At 35.1% G+C, this 17,647-nt stretch overlaps 1 protein-coding gene across 3 annotated transcripts; it reads right to left on the bottom strand.

Moving 5' to 3' along the window:
- Nucleotides 1-17,484, bottom strand: LOC108209212 (uncharacterized ATP-dependent helicase C29A10.10c). 3 transcript variants are annotated; one of them, XR_001804538.2, is made up of 24 exons: nucleotides 17,085-17,484; nucleotides 14,591-14,975; nucleotides 13,267-13,383; nucleotides 12,677-12,759; nucleotides 12,394-12,540; nucleotides 12,156-12,304; nucleotides 11,938-12,068; nucleotides 11,675-11,797; nucleotides 11,471-11,544; nucleotides 10,247-10,840; nucleotides 9,610-9,721; nucleotides 9,320-9,457; nucleotides 8,763-9,092; nucleotides 8,092-8,365; nucleotides 6,655-7,991; nucleotides 5,542-5,944; nucleotides 4,558-5,462; nucleotides 4,369-4,434; nucleotides 4,164-4,289; nucleotides 3,224-3,468; nucleotides 2,368-3,149; nucleotides 2,036-2,254; nucleotides 1,505-1,601; nucleotides 1-427 (listed from the first exon to the last, which is right to left on the bottom strand). XR_001804538.2 is itself a non-coding variant. In XM_017380009.2 (23 exons), exons 1-23 carry the CDS (start codon nucleotides 17,210-17,212, stop codon nucleotides 1,570-1,572), a joined length of 6,900 nt encoding a protein of 2,299 aa, XP_017235498.1. In that variant the 5' UTR covers nucleotides 17,213-17,484; the 3' UTR covers nucleotides 1,252-1,569. The 3 variants fall into 3 exon arrangements, 2 of the variants coding, with proteins under 2 accessions (XP_017235498.1, XP_017235500.1); XM_017380009.2 differs by lacking the exon at nucleotides 1-427 and having other exon boundaries at nucleotides 1,252-1,601; XM_017380011.2 differs by lacking the exons at nucleotides 1-427; nucleotides 11,938-12,068; nucleotides 12,156-12,304; ... (3 more) ...; nucleotides 14,591-14,975; nucleotides 17,085-17,484 and having other exon boundaries at nucleotides 1,252-1,601; nucleotides 11,471-11,540; nucleotides 11,675-11,795.
- Between the last annotated feature and the right edge of the window lie 163 nt (nucleotides 17,485-17,647).

The raw sequence follows: 17,647 nt of genomic DNA, 5'->3' as shown, positions 1-17,647 counted from the left end.
AAGTTGCATTAATGAGAGGCACAATTGAAATTCACCTACTAAATATTGTATGAAAACAAGAAAAAGTCACTTGGAACAACAATCAAAGTCTAAAAACTGTGAGCGTTGGACGAAACCAGATATAAATACAATCAAGATAAATGTGGATGCAGCCCTTTTCGATGATGAAAACTGTTTTGGTTTTGGGTGTGTTGCTCGTGATCATTCGGGAAGATTGTTAGGAGCTAAGGCGGCAAGCAAAATCGGAAAAACATCCGCGGATCTAGCAGAGGTGATAGCTGTTAAGGAAGCTTTGAGCTGGGTCAAAACAAAGCAGTGGAGCAAGGTGGTGGTGGAGTCTGATTGTATGAAAGTGGTGCAAGCTTTACGTAGTTCAGTGGAGTTAACTTCTACATTTGGTCTAGTTGTGTTGGACTGTAAACAGCTCCTGCAAGATATTGCAAATGCTGAAATTTGTTTCATTAGACGGTCAGCAAATAAGGTTGCCCATTGTTTAGCAAGGCAGTCTTGTTTTCTTTCTGATCGTAGCTTCTCAGAGTCTGATGCCCCTTCTGAGGTTTTATCTTTGTGTATGAGTGATAGTTTAAATGAATGAAAGTATTCTTCTTTCGTCAAAAAAAAAAAAAAAAAAAAAAAAAAAGTCTAAAAAGACTGTTAAAATGAGACAGAGAGAGTATTAAAATATTTAGATAATAGATTTCTATTAGTCAGGTATATCTAGTAAGTTCGGATTTACATATTAATAATTTTATTTTTGCCAAAGTTAATTTATTTAATAGAAAAAAATAATATTATTTTACTAAATTTTTTTAGTGTTTGCCCAAAAAGAAAATGAAATATTTTTTTTTAGAGAACTCAGTTTGACTATTTTTATAAAAGTCTAACCTCTGTATAACACAAAGAAGCAGAAGAAACCTAGGTTGATTAGCTTTTAGTTTTTGGGCTCATCAAGTTAGAAGAAGTCCCTCACTGCTGCTTTTTTTTTTGCCAAATACCCTCACTGCTTCTTTATCCAAACAGAAGCCATATTAAGCACTACTTTTAAGTTTTAACACAGAGAAGTTAGAGATAAGCTAAGAACTAGTTTTAAGTTTTAACACAGATAAGCAAGGGATAAGCTAAGCACTACTTTTAAGTTTTAACAGCACAGCAAATAACTCGAGGGTACGGCTCTTAAATGAAATAACTTAAGGTCTTACCCAGCTGCTTGGATACAGAGTTCTAAAATCGTTAGATGTTATAAAAATCATCTGAAAATAAAGAAACTAAATAATAAGACCAAGAGTTGGAGAACATTTATAGCTGTGTGTTGCTTACGTAATGACTACCGTACACTTGCAACAGAAATATATACAGTATCTTAGAAAACCCAAGACCATACAAACTAAGCTCTTATAGACATCTAACCTAGAAAAAAACTTCTTTAAGTTTGCTATTGAATTTCATGTTAAAATTTCTACTAAACCTTGTAGGCAAAAAAAAAAGATAAGCTTTATACAATTACCTTAACCCATGCAACTCGTTTAGGGCTCCAAATGAATTCTCATAGCATGGTATTCACAAATCTGATTATGTATCATTCTTGGAATTTCTAGCGGCATCTGTTACAATAAACTATTGTCATCAGATGCATAAAACATTCAGAGAACTTTAAGCCACTAAAAACCAGGTGTATACGAAGAGGTCAGGTCATAGTTCATTTGCCTTCACTCACTTTTTTGTTTTCGAAGCAATAGAATCTATGAGTACAAGAGAGGCTTAAATGTGGAAAGCTGTGCTCAAGTGTTACAACTTTTATGCATGGAGATCTGGCTTCATAATTTTTTTCGATTAAACGTTTAAGCTATTTGTTTCGACCAATATCAGAGCAAACTAAAAAGTACTAAAATGAAATAGAAGCCAAACATACATACATATTTTCCAACAAGACAGCTAGTAGGAATTCCCAGCATGTGAATTACTAAGCAGCATAAAACTATTCTCCTAAAGTAGAAAGTATTCCATGTACAAAGAAATCAGTGAAATAACAACTTACCCTTTCCTGATTTTGGTGGTCTAAAAGATTGAACTTTAGTATTCATCTGAGGATTCAGCCTTTTGGAAGGCAATAACTTCCCAGAGGTTGCAGACTTCTTTGAAGATATGAGAGCTGAAGATAGAATAGCATCAACTGCATCACGTTGTTTCCTTTTCTTGTTTACTGTAGAATTAGAAGCTCCGGCTGTATCCATCCCCTTAATCTCCTGCAAACTACCTGCAACAGTAATTTTAATATCCATCATTTGTTGCCTTATATCACATTCACAAAGGTATTGGTGTCAGCTATCTCCACAGACCAATAAAAATTACTCAAAGAAAGGTCATTACCTTCTCTACTGCCTGAATTAGAAGTTCCCAGATTGTGCTGTTTATCCTTACCGATTTTGCAACTAGTTTTATCACCTTTTGAGTGTGCTGTAATGTCAGACTTGATATCCTTTTTTGCTGATAAATTATCACTTTTGGCTTTTGTACTGTTTGCTTTACCAGCTTCCCTCGATAGAGAAGTATTTTTATCTTCTCTTATATTCTTCAAAGCATTAGAACTCGTGGACCTTCTTTTCTTCGCATAGGAACTCTTTGCATATCTTGATTGTTCTTCAGCATGCCAGCCAACTTCTTTGGCCTCTTGAGTATGCTTCAAATGTATAGAATGGTCATCATAACATTCTAAAACTGAACTATCATTCCGAGCTGACCTAAAGATTGCATCATATGGCTGTTTACTTGATATCACCAAATTTCTCTTTTTGGCATCCTTAAGGAGAGCTTCCCAGTTCTTGTTTGTCATCAACGTTTTAGCATGACCCAAAATCCAGAGAGAAAATTTGGCTCTAGTCAGAGCAACATTCATCCGCCTTACATCAGCAACAAACCCAATATTTCGCGAGTGTATCTTAAGTTCTGCAGAACATGATTTAGATGCTCTGACTGTAGAAAGAATTAGTATATCAACCTCCCGTCCTTGAAAGCCATCAACAGTATTAAATTCCATTACAGCAGTCACCGAAGATCCAAATCTATTAGATAATCGGGAGCGCAATAGGGAAAGTTGACTCTTGTAAGGAGTTACTATGCCAATCCTTACCCCCATAAATTCAGATGGGTACCTGAACAAAGTCAAGAAGGTGAGAAGATGCAGAGAACAACTTTTTTTTATTGAATAATGATAGGGAGAAACTACCTCTGTTTAAAAAAACTGAGTAATACAACTGCAGCATCAGCCTCAGACTCATTGTAGAAGGACGATGCGCCAGAATTCTTACCGCGAAGCTCCTGTCCATCAACAATATCAAAGAATACATATGGTCCAAGAGCTTTAGCCTTATGGAATGACAGTTCATTGACAGACATATTGTCTCCATTTAACAACTTGCCATCATAAAAATGTAGAGAAGGAAATCTGCAGATCTCTGGGTGCATCCTATACTGAAAATGGAATAATTGTTAACAATGCTACTATTTCGCACAAATATCTAGCGGAGCTTTCTCAAATAATGAACAAAACCAACAAATAGTATACTCTTTCTCACAAGGGGTAGGAAAAAGATCCCTGTACTTCTCTTTGTATATGTCCAGATGAAAAGAGCAAGTAGTCAATGTCTTGCCATTTTTGAAATGGTATTCAAAGGTGAACTCTGCAATAGGCAATAGCCCATACTACCAAGTACAAATGTTAACCATTTAATCACAAATTTAAATTTAGGATCAAAATAGCAGACAGATCATCTTGAAGAGGTTGACTACTAATAAGTCTCTACTATGGTTTCATTTTGTAACCTCTAGTTAGATACATAAAAGATTTTATTAAATTCTTTAGTAAAAAAAAAGTTACTTGTGCCCAATTTACAACATAACATTTTCTAATAATTAAGTAATTTGAGTTTGAGATTTTTATTACAGCAAGTCACTTTAATGCAAGTCTCACAGCTGACAGAAGGTGCTACAATGCATTTTTCAGGCAACCAAGTAACACACTTATACACTCAGATATTATGATCTAGTAAATCTTTGCAACAGTAACAACAATTCTTCAAAGTAGTCAGATGAGGAAAGTATCAAGTTGACATGGTTAAGGAGAGAACAGGAAATTGTAGCTCAATCAAAAATAAATCATATTTTACCTGTTTAGTAAGCATAAGGACAGGATGACCAGCCCTTTGTAAACGTTCAAACATACTGCACTGATACATATATTTACTCGCGATGTTAGAGATTACGGTTGCTGGAAGCTGCTTTGGATCCCCGACCTTCAGAAAAATGATAATAAAAATATGGCCTTGTTGCCTTGATATTTGCAAACAGTAAAAACTATTCAGTGGTACTTACCATGATACACTTGGTCCCCTTTGATTTCAACAGCTGGAGGGGAATCAGAGTGGCAGGCTCTAAAGCCTGTACAATATAAAGTGATAAGCAGATGAGAAACAGATGGAAATTTTTTGAATGATAATCAAGACCACAAAATTAAGATATCTCAAAACAAGGACATAATAATGAGAAATAAAGAATAAATACTTGAGCAGCTTCATCAATCACTACAGCATCGAACAAAGTATGTTCATTTGGGGAGCCAAACTTATGGTTTGAAATGGACTCCGCGCAAACTGTATATAGATCTCCACCACAGCCACTTAATGTAGTTACCACAATTTCAGCTTCCTTTAAAATAGATTTCCTCAGTTTATGTTTAAGAGCTCTGCTTTCTTCATTCAGTTTCTTCTCTCTTGCCTGAGCAGCAGCAAGATCAGTATAGACTGCCTTTTTGTCCACATATAATTTTCTCAACCTTGCTCCAATTTCTGCATCACACATTTCCTTTGCACTATCAACTTCAGGCAACATTTTTGAGCCAGAGTTTCCCTCCCCTAAATTAGCACGCTTCTCTTCATAGAACTGAATACGGTCCACTAGCTTTTCAAGTTTAGAACGCAGAACTGTTGAAGAATCCGCACTTGTGTCCTTCCCTGGTACACTAGCATTCATCCTCTCCTGGGCCATACGATTTTCAACAAGTGTGTCGATAAAATAAGGAAGTGAATTCGGATGAACTGTTTTTGCATTACCAACCCTAACAAGATATGGCTTGTACATCAATCCATCATTACCATATAAACCTTCAGCGCATATTCTTGATACTAATTCATCAACAGCGGCATTGGATTGTGCACAAATTAACACCCTTCCGCTTGTGCTACCCTTAGGTTTACAATTCTTTTCTTCATTGTCATTCATTTGTCGGGCCAGTGCTGCATCTTGCCAGGCCCTTGCAATTGCAGCAGACTGACTAATATGCGTCCTTGAACTAGTGCCAGAAAAAGTGTCACATTTTTTACTACGATTTTCCCTGTTCTTCTCATTTGTTCGGTGTAAAGCAAGCAGACCACTGACAATCGCTACAATAGTCCGAGTCTTCCCAGTACCTGGTGAAAAAATTAATCAGTTGCCTACAAATGCATACTGCAAAAGCACAGCAAAATTTATTACAATCCTCAATGTCACCTGGAGGACCCTGTACAAGAGACAAATTAAAATCCAAGTTTAAATCTAGTGATCCAATGCAACAGTCAATTGCTTGAATTTGACTATCATTATATGACGCTTTCAAAATTTGCTGCAATGGCTGGGACAGCGGAGTAGAATATCTTTTCCTAGATTCACCAACATTGTTACGACAATTGATAGGATTTAAGATTATAGGAAGCAGAGGTATATTCTTTATTGATGATAACGCCTGAAATTCCCTTAGTTGAGGTGTGATGCTCAAAAGGCGATTAATGAACCACTTGCTTCGTACAAGGAGAAGCTTTCTAGCTCGATCTAATCGAGAATTCCCATTTTGAAGATACAACCTGATTATAAGGGTATTAGATCTTCTTTTATTGTCTTTCTCAAGTCTTTCCACCTGCGATGCATATTTTATCAGAAGAGTGCACCAAACTCGTAAACGGAAATTTTAGAGTAATCGCAGAACTTACTAATAAATTCTAAATCAACTTTTTCAAAAATCAACTTTTTTGTTCAAATTTGAAATGTTAAATTATTTATAATATGTGTGTGTGTGTCATAGTATTCTATATTAAAATCACAATACTTATATGTATTGATAGAAGTTATAATAAAGTTAATGATTGATTACGTAACTCCATGGAATGTTAGCCTATATATGCGTGTGTGGGTGTGTGTAGATTATTAAGTATACGTGTTTGGGTCCTTATGGTGCTTAGTTGAGTGGATAAAAAACCAAGATATACAGAAACATAATGATACAACCCTACTCATTCTAAAGCTACAAAATAAACCAAACAACTTTATTCATTAATAATTTATTTAATTTAAACTTGAACCCAAGTCTCGAAGCTGTTGAATACGCCCTTTCTTTTTTTCTTTTCTCCCTTTAAGGAAAAAAGAGAAAAAAAGGGGCCAAGGAGTAGTCACAGTTATGTCATACAAGCTATATAAAATCAATAAACAGGGATAGTTATTCATGACAATTTGTTTCTTATATGTAGAGATGTGAGAAGACTTGGAGCAATAAAAAAACAAAGGCAGAAATTATGCTCAATATGCAAAATATGATGTAAAACCTTAAGAAACCTATTGCAGGGAATGTACCTTTCCAATTATGTGCACATCACGATAACCATTTTGTAATTGTTGTTTCGTGAGTAAAATAAGATCATTTTCAACACAACTGTTTGGTCCACAGGAATCAATCTCATCGCAAACACCGCGAATTATATGAAAGACATCGACTCTCTCAATTGACAACACAGATAAGCTTCCGCAACGCATCTCAGGAAAAGACGTGTCCATAAAGGAACTCTGTAGTTGTGCTTTAAACTCTTCCAGTACCAAAGGCTGGAGTATGGAAACATATTCACCAGGCGATTGAAAACAAACAGGGACCTCTTTTAAAATGCACGAAGTTTTACTTTCCTCTTCATCTGGAGCTGCTAATCCCACACTTGCCAGATAATCAAGTTCTAGAATGGGTTTATACCAATCATCAAGCTTTGGTGGCTTGAACCGATTTTGCAAACTATCTGGCCTATGTATATACCCATATCTATTTTGTACAGGTAAGTCCAGTTGTATAACTTGCCGTTTCGCACCAACACCGTTAAATTTTGACATAACGGCCTGTTGACGACATGCTGATCTTAGTGCTAATTCCAGTGGATCATTTTCAGCTTCATGAACCACCTCCCTTATAACTGTCCTAGCAGCTTTTCCAACCTTTTTGATGCCTTGTCGATCCACTATGTTGACATCGGTATTTTCATGTGATGAGCTATTTATATTGGACTCGGGTTGAGATGAAAAACAATCAATGATCTTTTTACTGGTTATAATCTCAGAATGGTGTTTAAACTTCGATTTGTTCTGAGAGATCAAGGAATCATTTTTGGTCGAGTTGGGATTCGTCTTTCTACTTGTGCTTTCCATAGATTTTGGTTTGATTTGAGATGTCTGTCCTTGTACACATCCCTTTGCATCTGACTCTAGCTTCTGGGAAACAAAGTTGGAAGGATCCTGAGAACCTTTACGATGAAAATCTTTCATAATTTCTGCTGAATTACTGCTGCTGGAAACATTTTCACGGGCGAATATACTTTGCGGAGATATATCAGAAGCACTATTATCCATTATACTACAATCCAGCTTAGACTGATTTGACAGAGAGTCAATATTAACGTTGGCAGAAATTTCTGGATCCAAATCATCATCAGAAAGGACTATCACCTTATTTTCCTCCTTGTTAATCAATGTTGTTGAGTCTAAAATTGGTAGGTCTGATTTTTCGGAAGAAAGTAATCGTTCAAGTCGATTTGTAGGCTTTTTAGACAACGAGGCTTCAGAATATAGAGGTTCCAACTTCATTCCTTCATTGACCAATGAAACAGACAGACGTAATACTTGCTCTATTAACTTCTCCATTGCAACACTTTCTGCATTTCAAAAAGATAACTATATAAGAACATCTTAATACAAAAAATAGGCAAACAGTGAAACGAAAAGGTTGTAAAATGTAAACAAATGTAAACCCACCAGAACTGATAAGTATTTCAATAGCCTTGATCATCGCAGAGGAATTATTGCCAGAGGAACTCTTCAAAAAATCAAGCAAAGAAATGACTGTCTGTTTCCAGTACCTAACAACAACAGCAAGTGTTGACTTTCCCCAGTCCACCAAATCAAGAAGCCACTTAAAATCAATCTCATGCTTGACCAGTATTCTTTGATTTCCCAAACAGCTGTGAAGTGAAGACTGGAGCCTTTCAAATATAATAGGTAACGTTTCAAGTAGGCGAATGCATGTCATCTGCATCAAATTATAATCAGATCATGTTTGGAAGTTTTACAAATTTTTTACTGGACAACTGAATCCCCGAATTCTACAATGTCTATATTCAAATAAACAAATTAAGCAAAATTATAAAGTTATCAATCCTGAATGGCTGTATCCTGCGAATCTACTTCTGGGTTAGTTGACTTATACGTCTTCACCCAAAAGGAGTACCAAGACTGTAGGTGTATCATGTTGATGATAAATCATGAGTTTTACTTGACCGTGGGTCCATATGGATACATTCAATCTCAAAAAATTCGCGTAAGAAATTTAAAAAAAAATGATAGCAGCATAAAGATGCATTTATAGGACAATAACAAGAGTTAAATGCTAAAGTAGAACAAGTTAAAATAGCAAAGGCCTGTAATACCTGGGACATCTTCAAATCTATAAATGCCTTTCCATCTGCCAAACACCTTAAAATAGAAGGCCACGCAACTGCTGATAGTGAACAACCAAACCTTTCCCATGTTGATGAATCAACATCAAACAGATGCCCCTCAAAATTGTTAGCTATAGAATCAAAAACTGGGTGCTGCAAAAATCCACCATCATTAGAAAACCTCGAGGTACTTGCACCATCAGCTATATTTCCAGGTAAGGCTTCGTTGCATGTAATTCCTTCCTTAAGCACTTTGCACAGAACAAAAAAGAAATTATGTAATGTGTGGAATTTAGATACAACAGATTCCAGTTGAACCTGAAAAAAAGAGGGGGGAGAATAAGAGCAATTAGAACAATACAACCAATATTTATCAAGTTTCAGAGAGAGTAATTTAATCTTTCAAATTCAAGCATCATCTTTTTAGATATAGCCAAAAGTTTATCTGACATCCAGCACAAAGAATGACAATAAAACACATATAGTAAGTTAAAATAAACTTTGAACAGCTGTGTGAACAGCTAAAGACGAGAAAAAGAACATACCAGTTTCAGGGCATGTCTCAAACCTAGATAAACAGCTAACAGTGAAGATTTGAAGGAGCAAAGGAACTGCAAGCCAGAACCAAGAGTGCGCCTTTGTGAAACCTTTTCGAGGACACGCCTTGCAACTTGCCTAACATTCTGCATCACCAAGAAGATGCAATTTTCTTTATTGCGAACATGTGATAGCACGGCTCTCACGTGCTTGTGTTTAAAAGAGAGTATTTAATTCAATATTCTACTACTATATTAATAGTCAAAAGTATAAACTAGTTTGTGTTTGAGCAGTTTACATCTTCAGGTTCCACTAGCAACAGGATTAAGCTTTCACCCATCCTTGGTTCCCATGCCCACTGCCTCCAAAGTTCTTCATGATCCATTCGACCAATGTAATGAGTACTTAACCTGTAATGTATAGTTTTATCATAACCCAAGTTCTCTTGACTCATAAATGCATCATGAACTACCTCAATCATACAGAGTGGTAAGCCAGGAGTTTGACACGCGGGCCCCAGGGGGAGAGGGGGGGGGGGGATCAATTGAACTAATATATAGTAAATCCTCAACAATTACTAACCTGGGCCCCCAGGGAATTTCATAGATTAATAATAGCAATTTAATATAAAAAATATCTAGTGATATAATAAAATAGTAGAACATTTTAGAATATAAAATACAAAGTAAAGGTGGAAAAGTAATAGTTATATTGCAATACGTTATGTATTATATTTATTATTACATATCATCACATTCATATTAATATATTCTAATGTCACACTAAAATCTTAATTTTATGTGCATTCAACTATCATAAGATCACTAATATACAGGCTACATACATAATCATTGACCAAGTTGGTACACCTTTCCGAGTATAAAAAAGAATTATGCAACAGCATTGTGTGAATATATAGATGTAATTGTGCTAACCTCTTGAATGATCTGACGAAAGCAATACTAAGTGTTGAGACTTTAGCTGAGTTCTTTGACTCTTTCTCATTTCCACCATCGTCTGAACTGCATGGAACCTTCCACCCAAAGAGATGAGAAATTTCCGAAGCACATGTTGTCAACCAGTGTCTAACTGGCAGAGCCATTTCGGTATTACTAGGAGGTTCCACCATAGAAAGACGAGATAAAGCCCAAAACACTGCCTTAGAAAAGGATAGAGGAAGCACTGAGGGAGTAGTATCAACTAGCACATCAGCCCATAGCATTGGAATGCACATCCAGTACTCAGAATCCGTTGCTGCAATTTTACCCCGTGCACTAAACTCATTCCAACAACTAATATCCTCATCCAAATTAAGGGCAAAGGGCAGCCCTTGATCTTCATCTTCAACTTCATCATTGAACTCAGATGACATGTTTCTGTTAATACCTAGACGTCTTTGGCTATTCAGCATTGCAGCTACTAATGCTGCAGCATCAGACACTATGATGGTTTGAATAAGATCATATGCGGGTTGCTGAAGAGAACTATGAAGTGATGTGTCTCTGAGAGTAGACACAAGAGATGGACCCCTGTTCAACACATAAGTTAATCTTATATCATTGCAATCTCGTGCCCTTCAATATGACACATAATTTGCAGTTCTACAAATAATTATTCCGGTTACGGAAGCCCATAAATCATTGTACTTTGTTAACATATATTGTCACTGCACAGATGACGCAGTGAAGGGAATTAAATGTATATTTCTTCAAGAATTCAAAGGAAAGGTAAAATATACTGAATTATATTTATATTTTACCACTTCTAAAAAAATACTTGAAAAAATTGTTTCAGAATTACTGGCATTTGCTAAATTTCCCATTCATTAATTTAACCAAGTGGCTTATTTTTGTCCATGCGTTTAATTCCCAATTATACTCCTTGTACAAAAATTTGCATAGGAAAGAGAACTGAATTCAAGGCCTCCCAGCCTCCTAGTCCAAAAGAAACCAAAAACCAGAAACTACAAATATAATATATAGAGTCCAGTAATACATAGTTCAGACTAGTAATCCAATAGGCACTGGGTGTAATATACTTTACGCAAAATAAATATAATGTATTATGTGATACAGTCTGCTAATGTCCTCCACACAACATAATACCACACAACATAATTCCACACAACATAATATGGTCATATAGGCCAAGATACATACCACATATGCGCACATTCAAATGGAGGGCAAGGTGGATTCATTTGGTAACCTCGAAGGACAATGCGAAGAGCTATCTGCAACAATCTTTCATCAAAATGTAGAAACACAGGGAATTCTCAAATATTGTAAATGCCTTTTTATTTTAGAATACTTCAATTTATTTGATGTTTGATTTGCTATCCATACAGACAACGAGATACCCACCTGACAAGCCTTTTTCCTCATTAACTTGCTGAAGTTACTGCTGACAGTCACTTGGTGTAGCAGGAAAAAAAGGCATTTTCTCCTTTGTTTTTCATGTTCTCCATCTTGCAAAGCTTCGAGGGACTGAGAAAGATGGGATTTAATCAACAAAATTGGTTACAACATATCTATGTTCATGTACAACCTTAAATGTAAAACATGGGAAAGGGCAAGACCAATGGAGGACTAACACCATAATCACAGTGTCAGAATGAAGCACTTGCCTGCAGAAAAGGCTCAAAAAGATCAAAAATATCTTTGTGACTTTTCTCATTTCGAGTGTGAAAACACTGACTCAACAGTGTGTTATGGATTACACTTGGAGACAATATTGCCGTTAACCAAAGCTTACATCCTTAGAAAATAAACAAGTATTGGTTACTTAATATTTACCATACAAAAAAGCAAAAGTAGACAATACAATGAAGCAGGGGAAGTATACCAAGCATTCCAAAGAGGTTTTTCAGGCAATTTACTGCATATGAAAATTCCAATGAATCATCACTTATATGGTTAAGTACTATACTCAGAAAGTCAGGGTAGTGCTCCAAGATTCCCTCTTCGAATGCAGGAGGTTCTAAAAATCCGAGCCTTGAATAATAGATGAAGCATCACATTAGTACCAGCATGAACATAATTGATAATATGTGCATAATACAACTTAGGCAAATGCTTCATACAAGGACTTGATTCCATGCCATATGGTTGTTCGCTCCAGCTCAACCCTTGGCCTATTACTCTTGGTAGTTGATGGAACTACTTCTGTTTCCAAGAAACCTATGTACCTCTGGAGCAAAGGGTGTAGACCTTCTAATTCTGATGCTTCTCTACAAACAAAAATAAATATCATGACCAACGGATCCACAACGCTTATAGTTTATAGGCGTTGCAAGTGATTTTGTAAGTCACGACTAATCTGAAAAGCCCTTGGGATAGCTTTGTTGTATTGACATACAATGATACCTCAATTTTCCTGCATGTGCAGCTAGTCGGAAACCAATGGACCTTGCCCTTCTACATTTCAGGAAAAGTAGAGCATAAATTCCCTGGGACATGAGAGCAAGAGATTGATATCAGTCTCTGAAAAAACATGATGAGCACTGAAGTGCATAGGAGGTATACACACAAAGGGAGGTGAGCTCGGTGACCCAAGTGAGTTATATTAATGCTATTTAAGAAATTACAACTTGGGCTTGAACCCTTAACCTTTGGTTACCAAGGAGGAGGGATATTAGCTAGGCTAAGCCTTGCAGATGTGTGTGTGTGTGTGTGTGTGTGTGTGTGTGTGTGTGTGTGTGTGTGTGTGATATATAGATATCAGGTGAGCGATCAGTAACCTATACCTCAAGATTATTTGTATACTAGTCGTTGATACTAGTGAAGTTCACCGAATGGACAATGTCTTCAACTTTACTATTTAAGTTCAACCCAAAGAGTAGAAAGGACAACATATAGCTAAATAACATAAAAGCGAAAAAACAGGTAATGCAGGTGCCTATCATTTTGCCCCTCTGTTGAGGTAGGCATGCCTTTGAAAGTAATAAGATTCATACCGGATATCGCTGATGTCCGGCTAACGTGAGCTCATGAGAATTATCAACTGCTTCAATAAAAATTTGAAACTCAGCAACCAATGATTGGTCATCCAATAAGATGGGATACATCAGGATCTGAATCGCAATAAGAAACATTAGTAAGATCCATAACTATATCTGGTATATATACCACTAAAAAATATAATATCACTAGACAACCAGGTCTCTGTTTCCAAACATAAAAATGAAGTGCCCGATTCACCCGACAAACGGGCAATTGTAAATCGGCATAATCATGCAACACAATATAATGGCACATGATACCTTAAGTTGGTTGAGTTAAATGAAACAACAAAATTAGCAACAGGACATATATTGAAGTGTCCCAAATCACCTAACAAGCAGCCAACCGTATGGCCTAATCACGCTACACAATATAAATGTACTTGATAGTTTATGTTCAAGTTAAATGAATGAACATAATTATCAACAAAAAAAATATATATTGAAAGAACATAGTAATACCACAAGAACTAACAAAAACAAAATATATATATATATATATATATATATATATATATATATATTGTTGCCGAGACAACCATATAGCACAAACATTTTTTTTTTTGAGTAAATAAAGAGGGAAACAATTAGTATATACATATATATATGAAAAACTTACAAGTCTACACTGCAATTACAATATCAGCAAAGAAAACGTGTGTAAAACATCAAACGAAACAATAGTATGAGCGAATAATAAAATACTGATAGAAAATAGTAAGACGGGTACTTGTGCCTTTTGAAATAATTTGAAGAAAGCCAAATTAAAATTACAATAAAAGAGTGGTTTCATTCTAAGGTCAAAGATTTTCATAAGTTTATTAAAGTGGTTTTACTTCGATTATACAAAAACATCAAAAGCCTTCTTCCAGAAGTCTTTCTTTCATTTACACTTGGAGGCATTTTTGCTAAAACTTTTTCTTTCGACACTATAAAGCATCTCATTTTTTGTGAGAGTGCCTTCACCTGCTATGCTATCTCGAGAATCCACCAAACAGGCACAATTAATTGACCGTGTTAAGTAAAATAGAGAGTATGTCTATTTATAAGTATGGTGCTAATGTGTATCTTTAAACTACATTACATGAATTTCAGTAACTAGACTGATTTGATATATTAGGTTATTAACTAGCTAATACATCAATAAGTGAATCAATAAGTAATGACTTCAATTTCACGAGCATAACAAAGTAGCATAGAAAGAAATGAAACCAATGCAACCATCTAGTATTTTAAAGTAAAAATGGTGTTTACATCAGAATTTATCAACAAAATCTACCTCAAACATGATGCTAACAACTTCAGCATTGACACGAGCTGGATCATACTCGCCCCGACCAATTTTAGCATTAATTTCTTTTAAGTGTTCAGTGACCCTTTCTTCATCGAGTGTTTGCAAGACAGAAACAAGTGGGCCAACTGTAATGGAGTCATACTCCATACTGTAACTCTCTTGGGCTTGATGGTGCTGGCAAATACACTGTGTGCACTGACTTAATTCCTCAGAAATCCTTTTCCACAAAATCTTGAGGGGAGAATCTTGACGTTTATCTTCAAAATAATTATAAAATGTTTCTAGAAGTGGTCCCATTAAATCCCGAGAACCACACCAAATGTGATCTTCTTTTGGCAAATGAGTCAAAAAGCTAAATGCATCTGAAAACCTGAATACAATGAATAACAGTCTATGCATTATTAAGAGAGAGACCAAAGACTAGGGATGCCATGACTTGATTATCAGCAGGGTTATATAGACAAAACTCAAAACCCGAAATGACACCTAACTCAATTAATCTGAATATGACCTGCAATGGCTTGTTTATTGACATTTTGTTCACTTTGAATATACACTTTTCTTATCAACTTTTGGTCATTTTAGAATGACATGAATATATTATACAAACATGAGATAAAAGTCGAAATACCACCCCTAAACAATAAATTGGAATAAAAGTATCACATCAATCGGATGATTTTTTATTTTTTTTCAGTAGAACTTACCCTAAAATGCAGTCCATCGTCAATTAACCAGTATTAAAATTTCTAATGGTGTGGGAATCAAGCAATGAATTAATTTCTAGATACTTAAGTTAAGAAATAAAATGAGGCAGCAATGGAATGCCTAAAGGAATGGAATGATCTCCTATTCATTTGTTTGTTTGAGCTAAATTCAACTGCAATGGAATGAAAATAAGATCTAATTATATAATATTTTTAAAATTTTAAGAGAGATAGAAGTACTTAATTTTGAGATGAATTTTAGAGAAAGATATGGTGCTACTTTGTTTTAAAATGTTGTGCTTGAAAGAAATGAACTCATCCCACCTGTTTTGGATGAAATGGAAAGATGGGAATGGCCATTCCATTCCTTTAGAGCAACCACACAACCTAAATTTGATTCCGTCATAAATCATCATTTGATTCCATTCAATTGAAGTGAACACAGTCTTAGGGTATGATCACTTGTATGGAATAGAATGAATTTCCGAAAGTGAATTGAAACTTTAGGTTGTTTGGTTGCGCAATATAAATAAATTCTCCCGCCCATTACATTCGATTACAACCGTCATCCGAACAGATGGGGATAAGTTGATTCCTTTTGAACACATCACCATTGAAAAAGATATTTGACATAATATAGTTTAAAAAAATATAAATTCATGACGATTTAAAATATTATTATAAAATTACAAATTTTTATTCCAATCCAATTAAACTTTTCCAGGTGTATTCAATTCGGATTTTAACAAATAAATCATTATCTTATATTCAATTAGCATTTTAAATTTTCCTAAAAAAATCTGACGGTATTCAATCAGAATCTTATTTTGAATTATTTAATATCTATCAAAATCTGATGATATTCAAAAGCTCATGAATTTTTTAGAATTTATAAAATGACAAATTTTCGGTGTTTTTGATGTTTCCAAAAAACCTTCCATAATCCACGAGATTTTGAAGGATTGTTTTTAAATCCTGAGAGCATCTCCATCCTGCAAAACCCTTAGCTGAAATTCAATAAATCATATCATATATAAAAAATATAGATAATACCCACTTACTTTGGCCATCTCTACAAACCGGTAGCAAGATTCCACATCCTCTATTATCATGTTAATATAATATATTATATTAATAAAAATTTGAAATAATAATAAAATACTATTTTTAAAAATATAGTCAATACCATCGAAGCAGAACGTGCTACTGGTTCAGCAAATTTTACAACATGTCTTACGGGTCCAATTTGGCCAACCAGTTTTAGCCAACACCGTTGGAGATGCTCTAAAGACTCTACATCAACTCTCTTGTGTTTGATCTCAAATCCGCTACACTTAAAATCACTTGCAACACATTAAAATCCATTCCATGGATTATTTTTACTCCAATAAAATATGGATTGAATACCCCCTATAAAAACAAATGAATGGAAGGATTATTCAATCCTCACATCATTACATTCTCGAGTTCATTCCATTTACCCTTCACTAACACATACTTAATTCTTTAAAGATTCCGAATGAAGCTGAATCAGTTTACAAGCACAATAACAAACCCGGAATGAACACCCCTAGAAAAGACCTAAAACACAGGTGAAGTCCACAATAGTATTTATCACAGTCAGCATAACTTATACCAAAATGCAATTCGCCGCCTAATAATCACCCAATTTGAATAATATATAATGTGGAAACAAGTAACGAATCAATTTAAAAATAGTCAAAAACATAAAATTAAAAAGAAATAATGTGAATGGGGAAAATAAACAGCACCAGTTCTCTTTGAGTTGGCGGAGACGACGTCGTTTGTTAGAAGCAATCGGTGTATCAACGTCGTCGTTTTCGTCTTCCTCTTCAATGCCTCTCCATCTATCCAACAGCTCTTTTCTTGTATCAACCATCTTTTTGCTCTCAATTAGTTATTACAGTATATATGTGTTTATATGTGTAATATGAGGGCTTAATAGCAGCAGGATGTAGAGGGATGGGAAAGAGTAAAATACAATCCGTAGAGTTGGAAGCGTCGGGAAAAGAAGAGGGAATTTGTTGTTTACATAGAGCGCCAAAGCAAAGGGGTTGCTGTCTCGAGCGATATTAACACACACGACCACTGGAGTCCGGTATTGTATACGAGTCCGAGACAAAATTGTAGGATTGTGCTTGAATAATGAATTCGTTTCTAAAAAATATAGTCTAGCATATGTATTTGTTTTTGTTATTATTCATAATATATTTGGTTTTTGAGAATGTAAGAAACAATTTTAATATAATGCTGACGTGAATCAGATATTAGATCGTGTATAAAAAAATCATATTTTATCGAATAATTTTCAACA

The sequence above is a fragment of the Daucus carota genome, chromosome 2 (genome assembly GCF_001625215.2).
Source record: "Daucus carota subsp. sativus chromosome 2, DH1 v3.0, whole genome shotgun sequence".
Taxonomy (NCBI): Eukaryota; Viridiplantae; Streptophyta; class Magnoliopsida; order Apiales; family Apiaceae; genus Daucus; species Daucus carota.
This window is presented reverse-complemented; position numbering and strand designations above follow the sequence as displayed.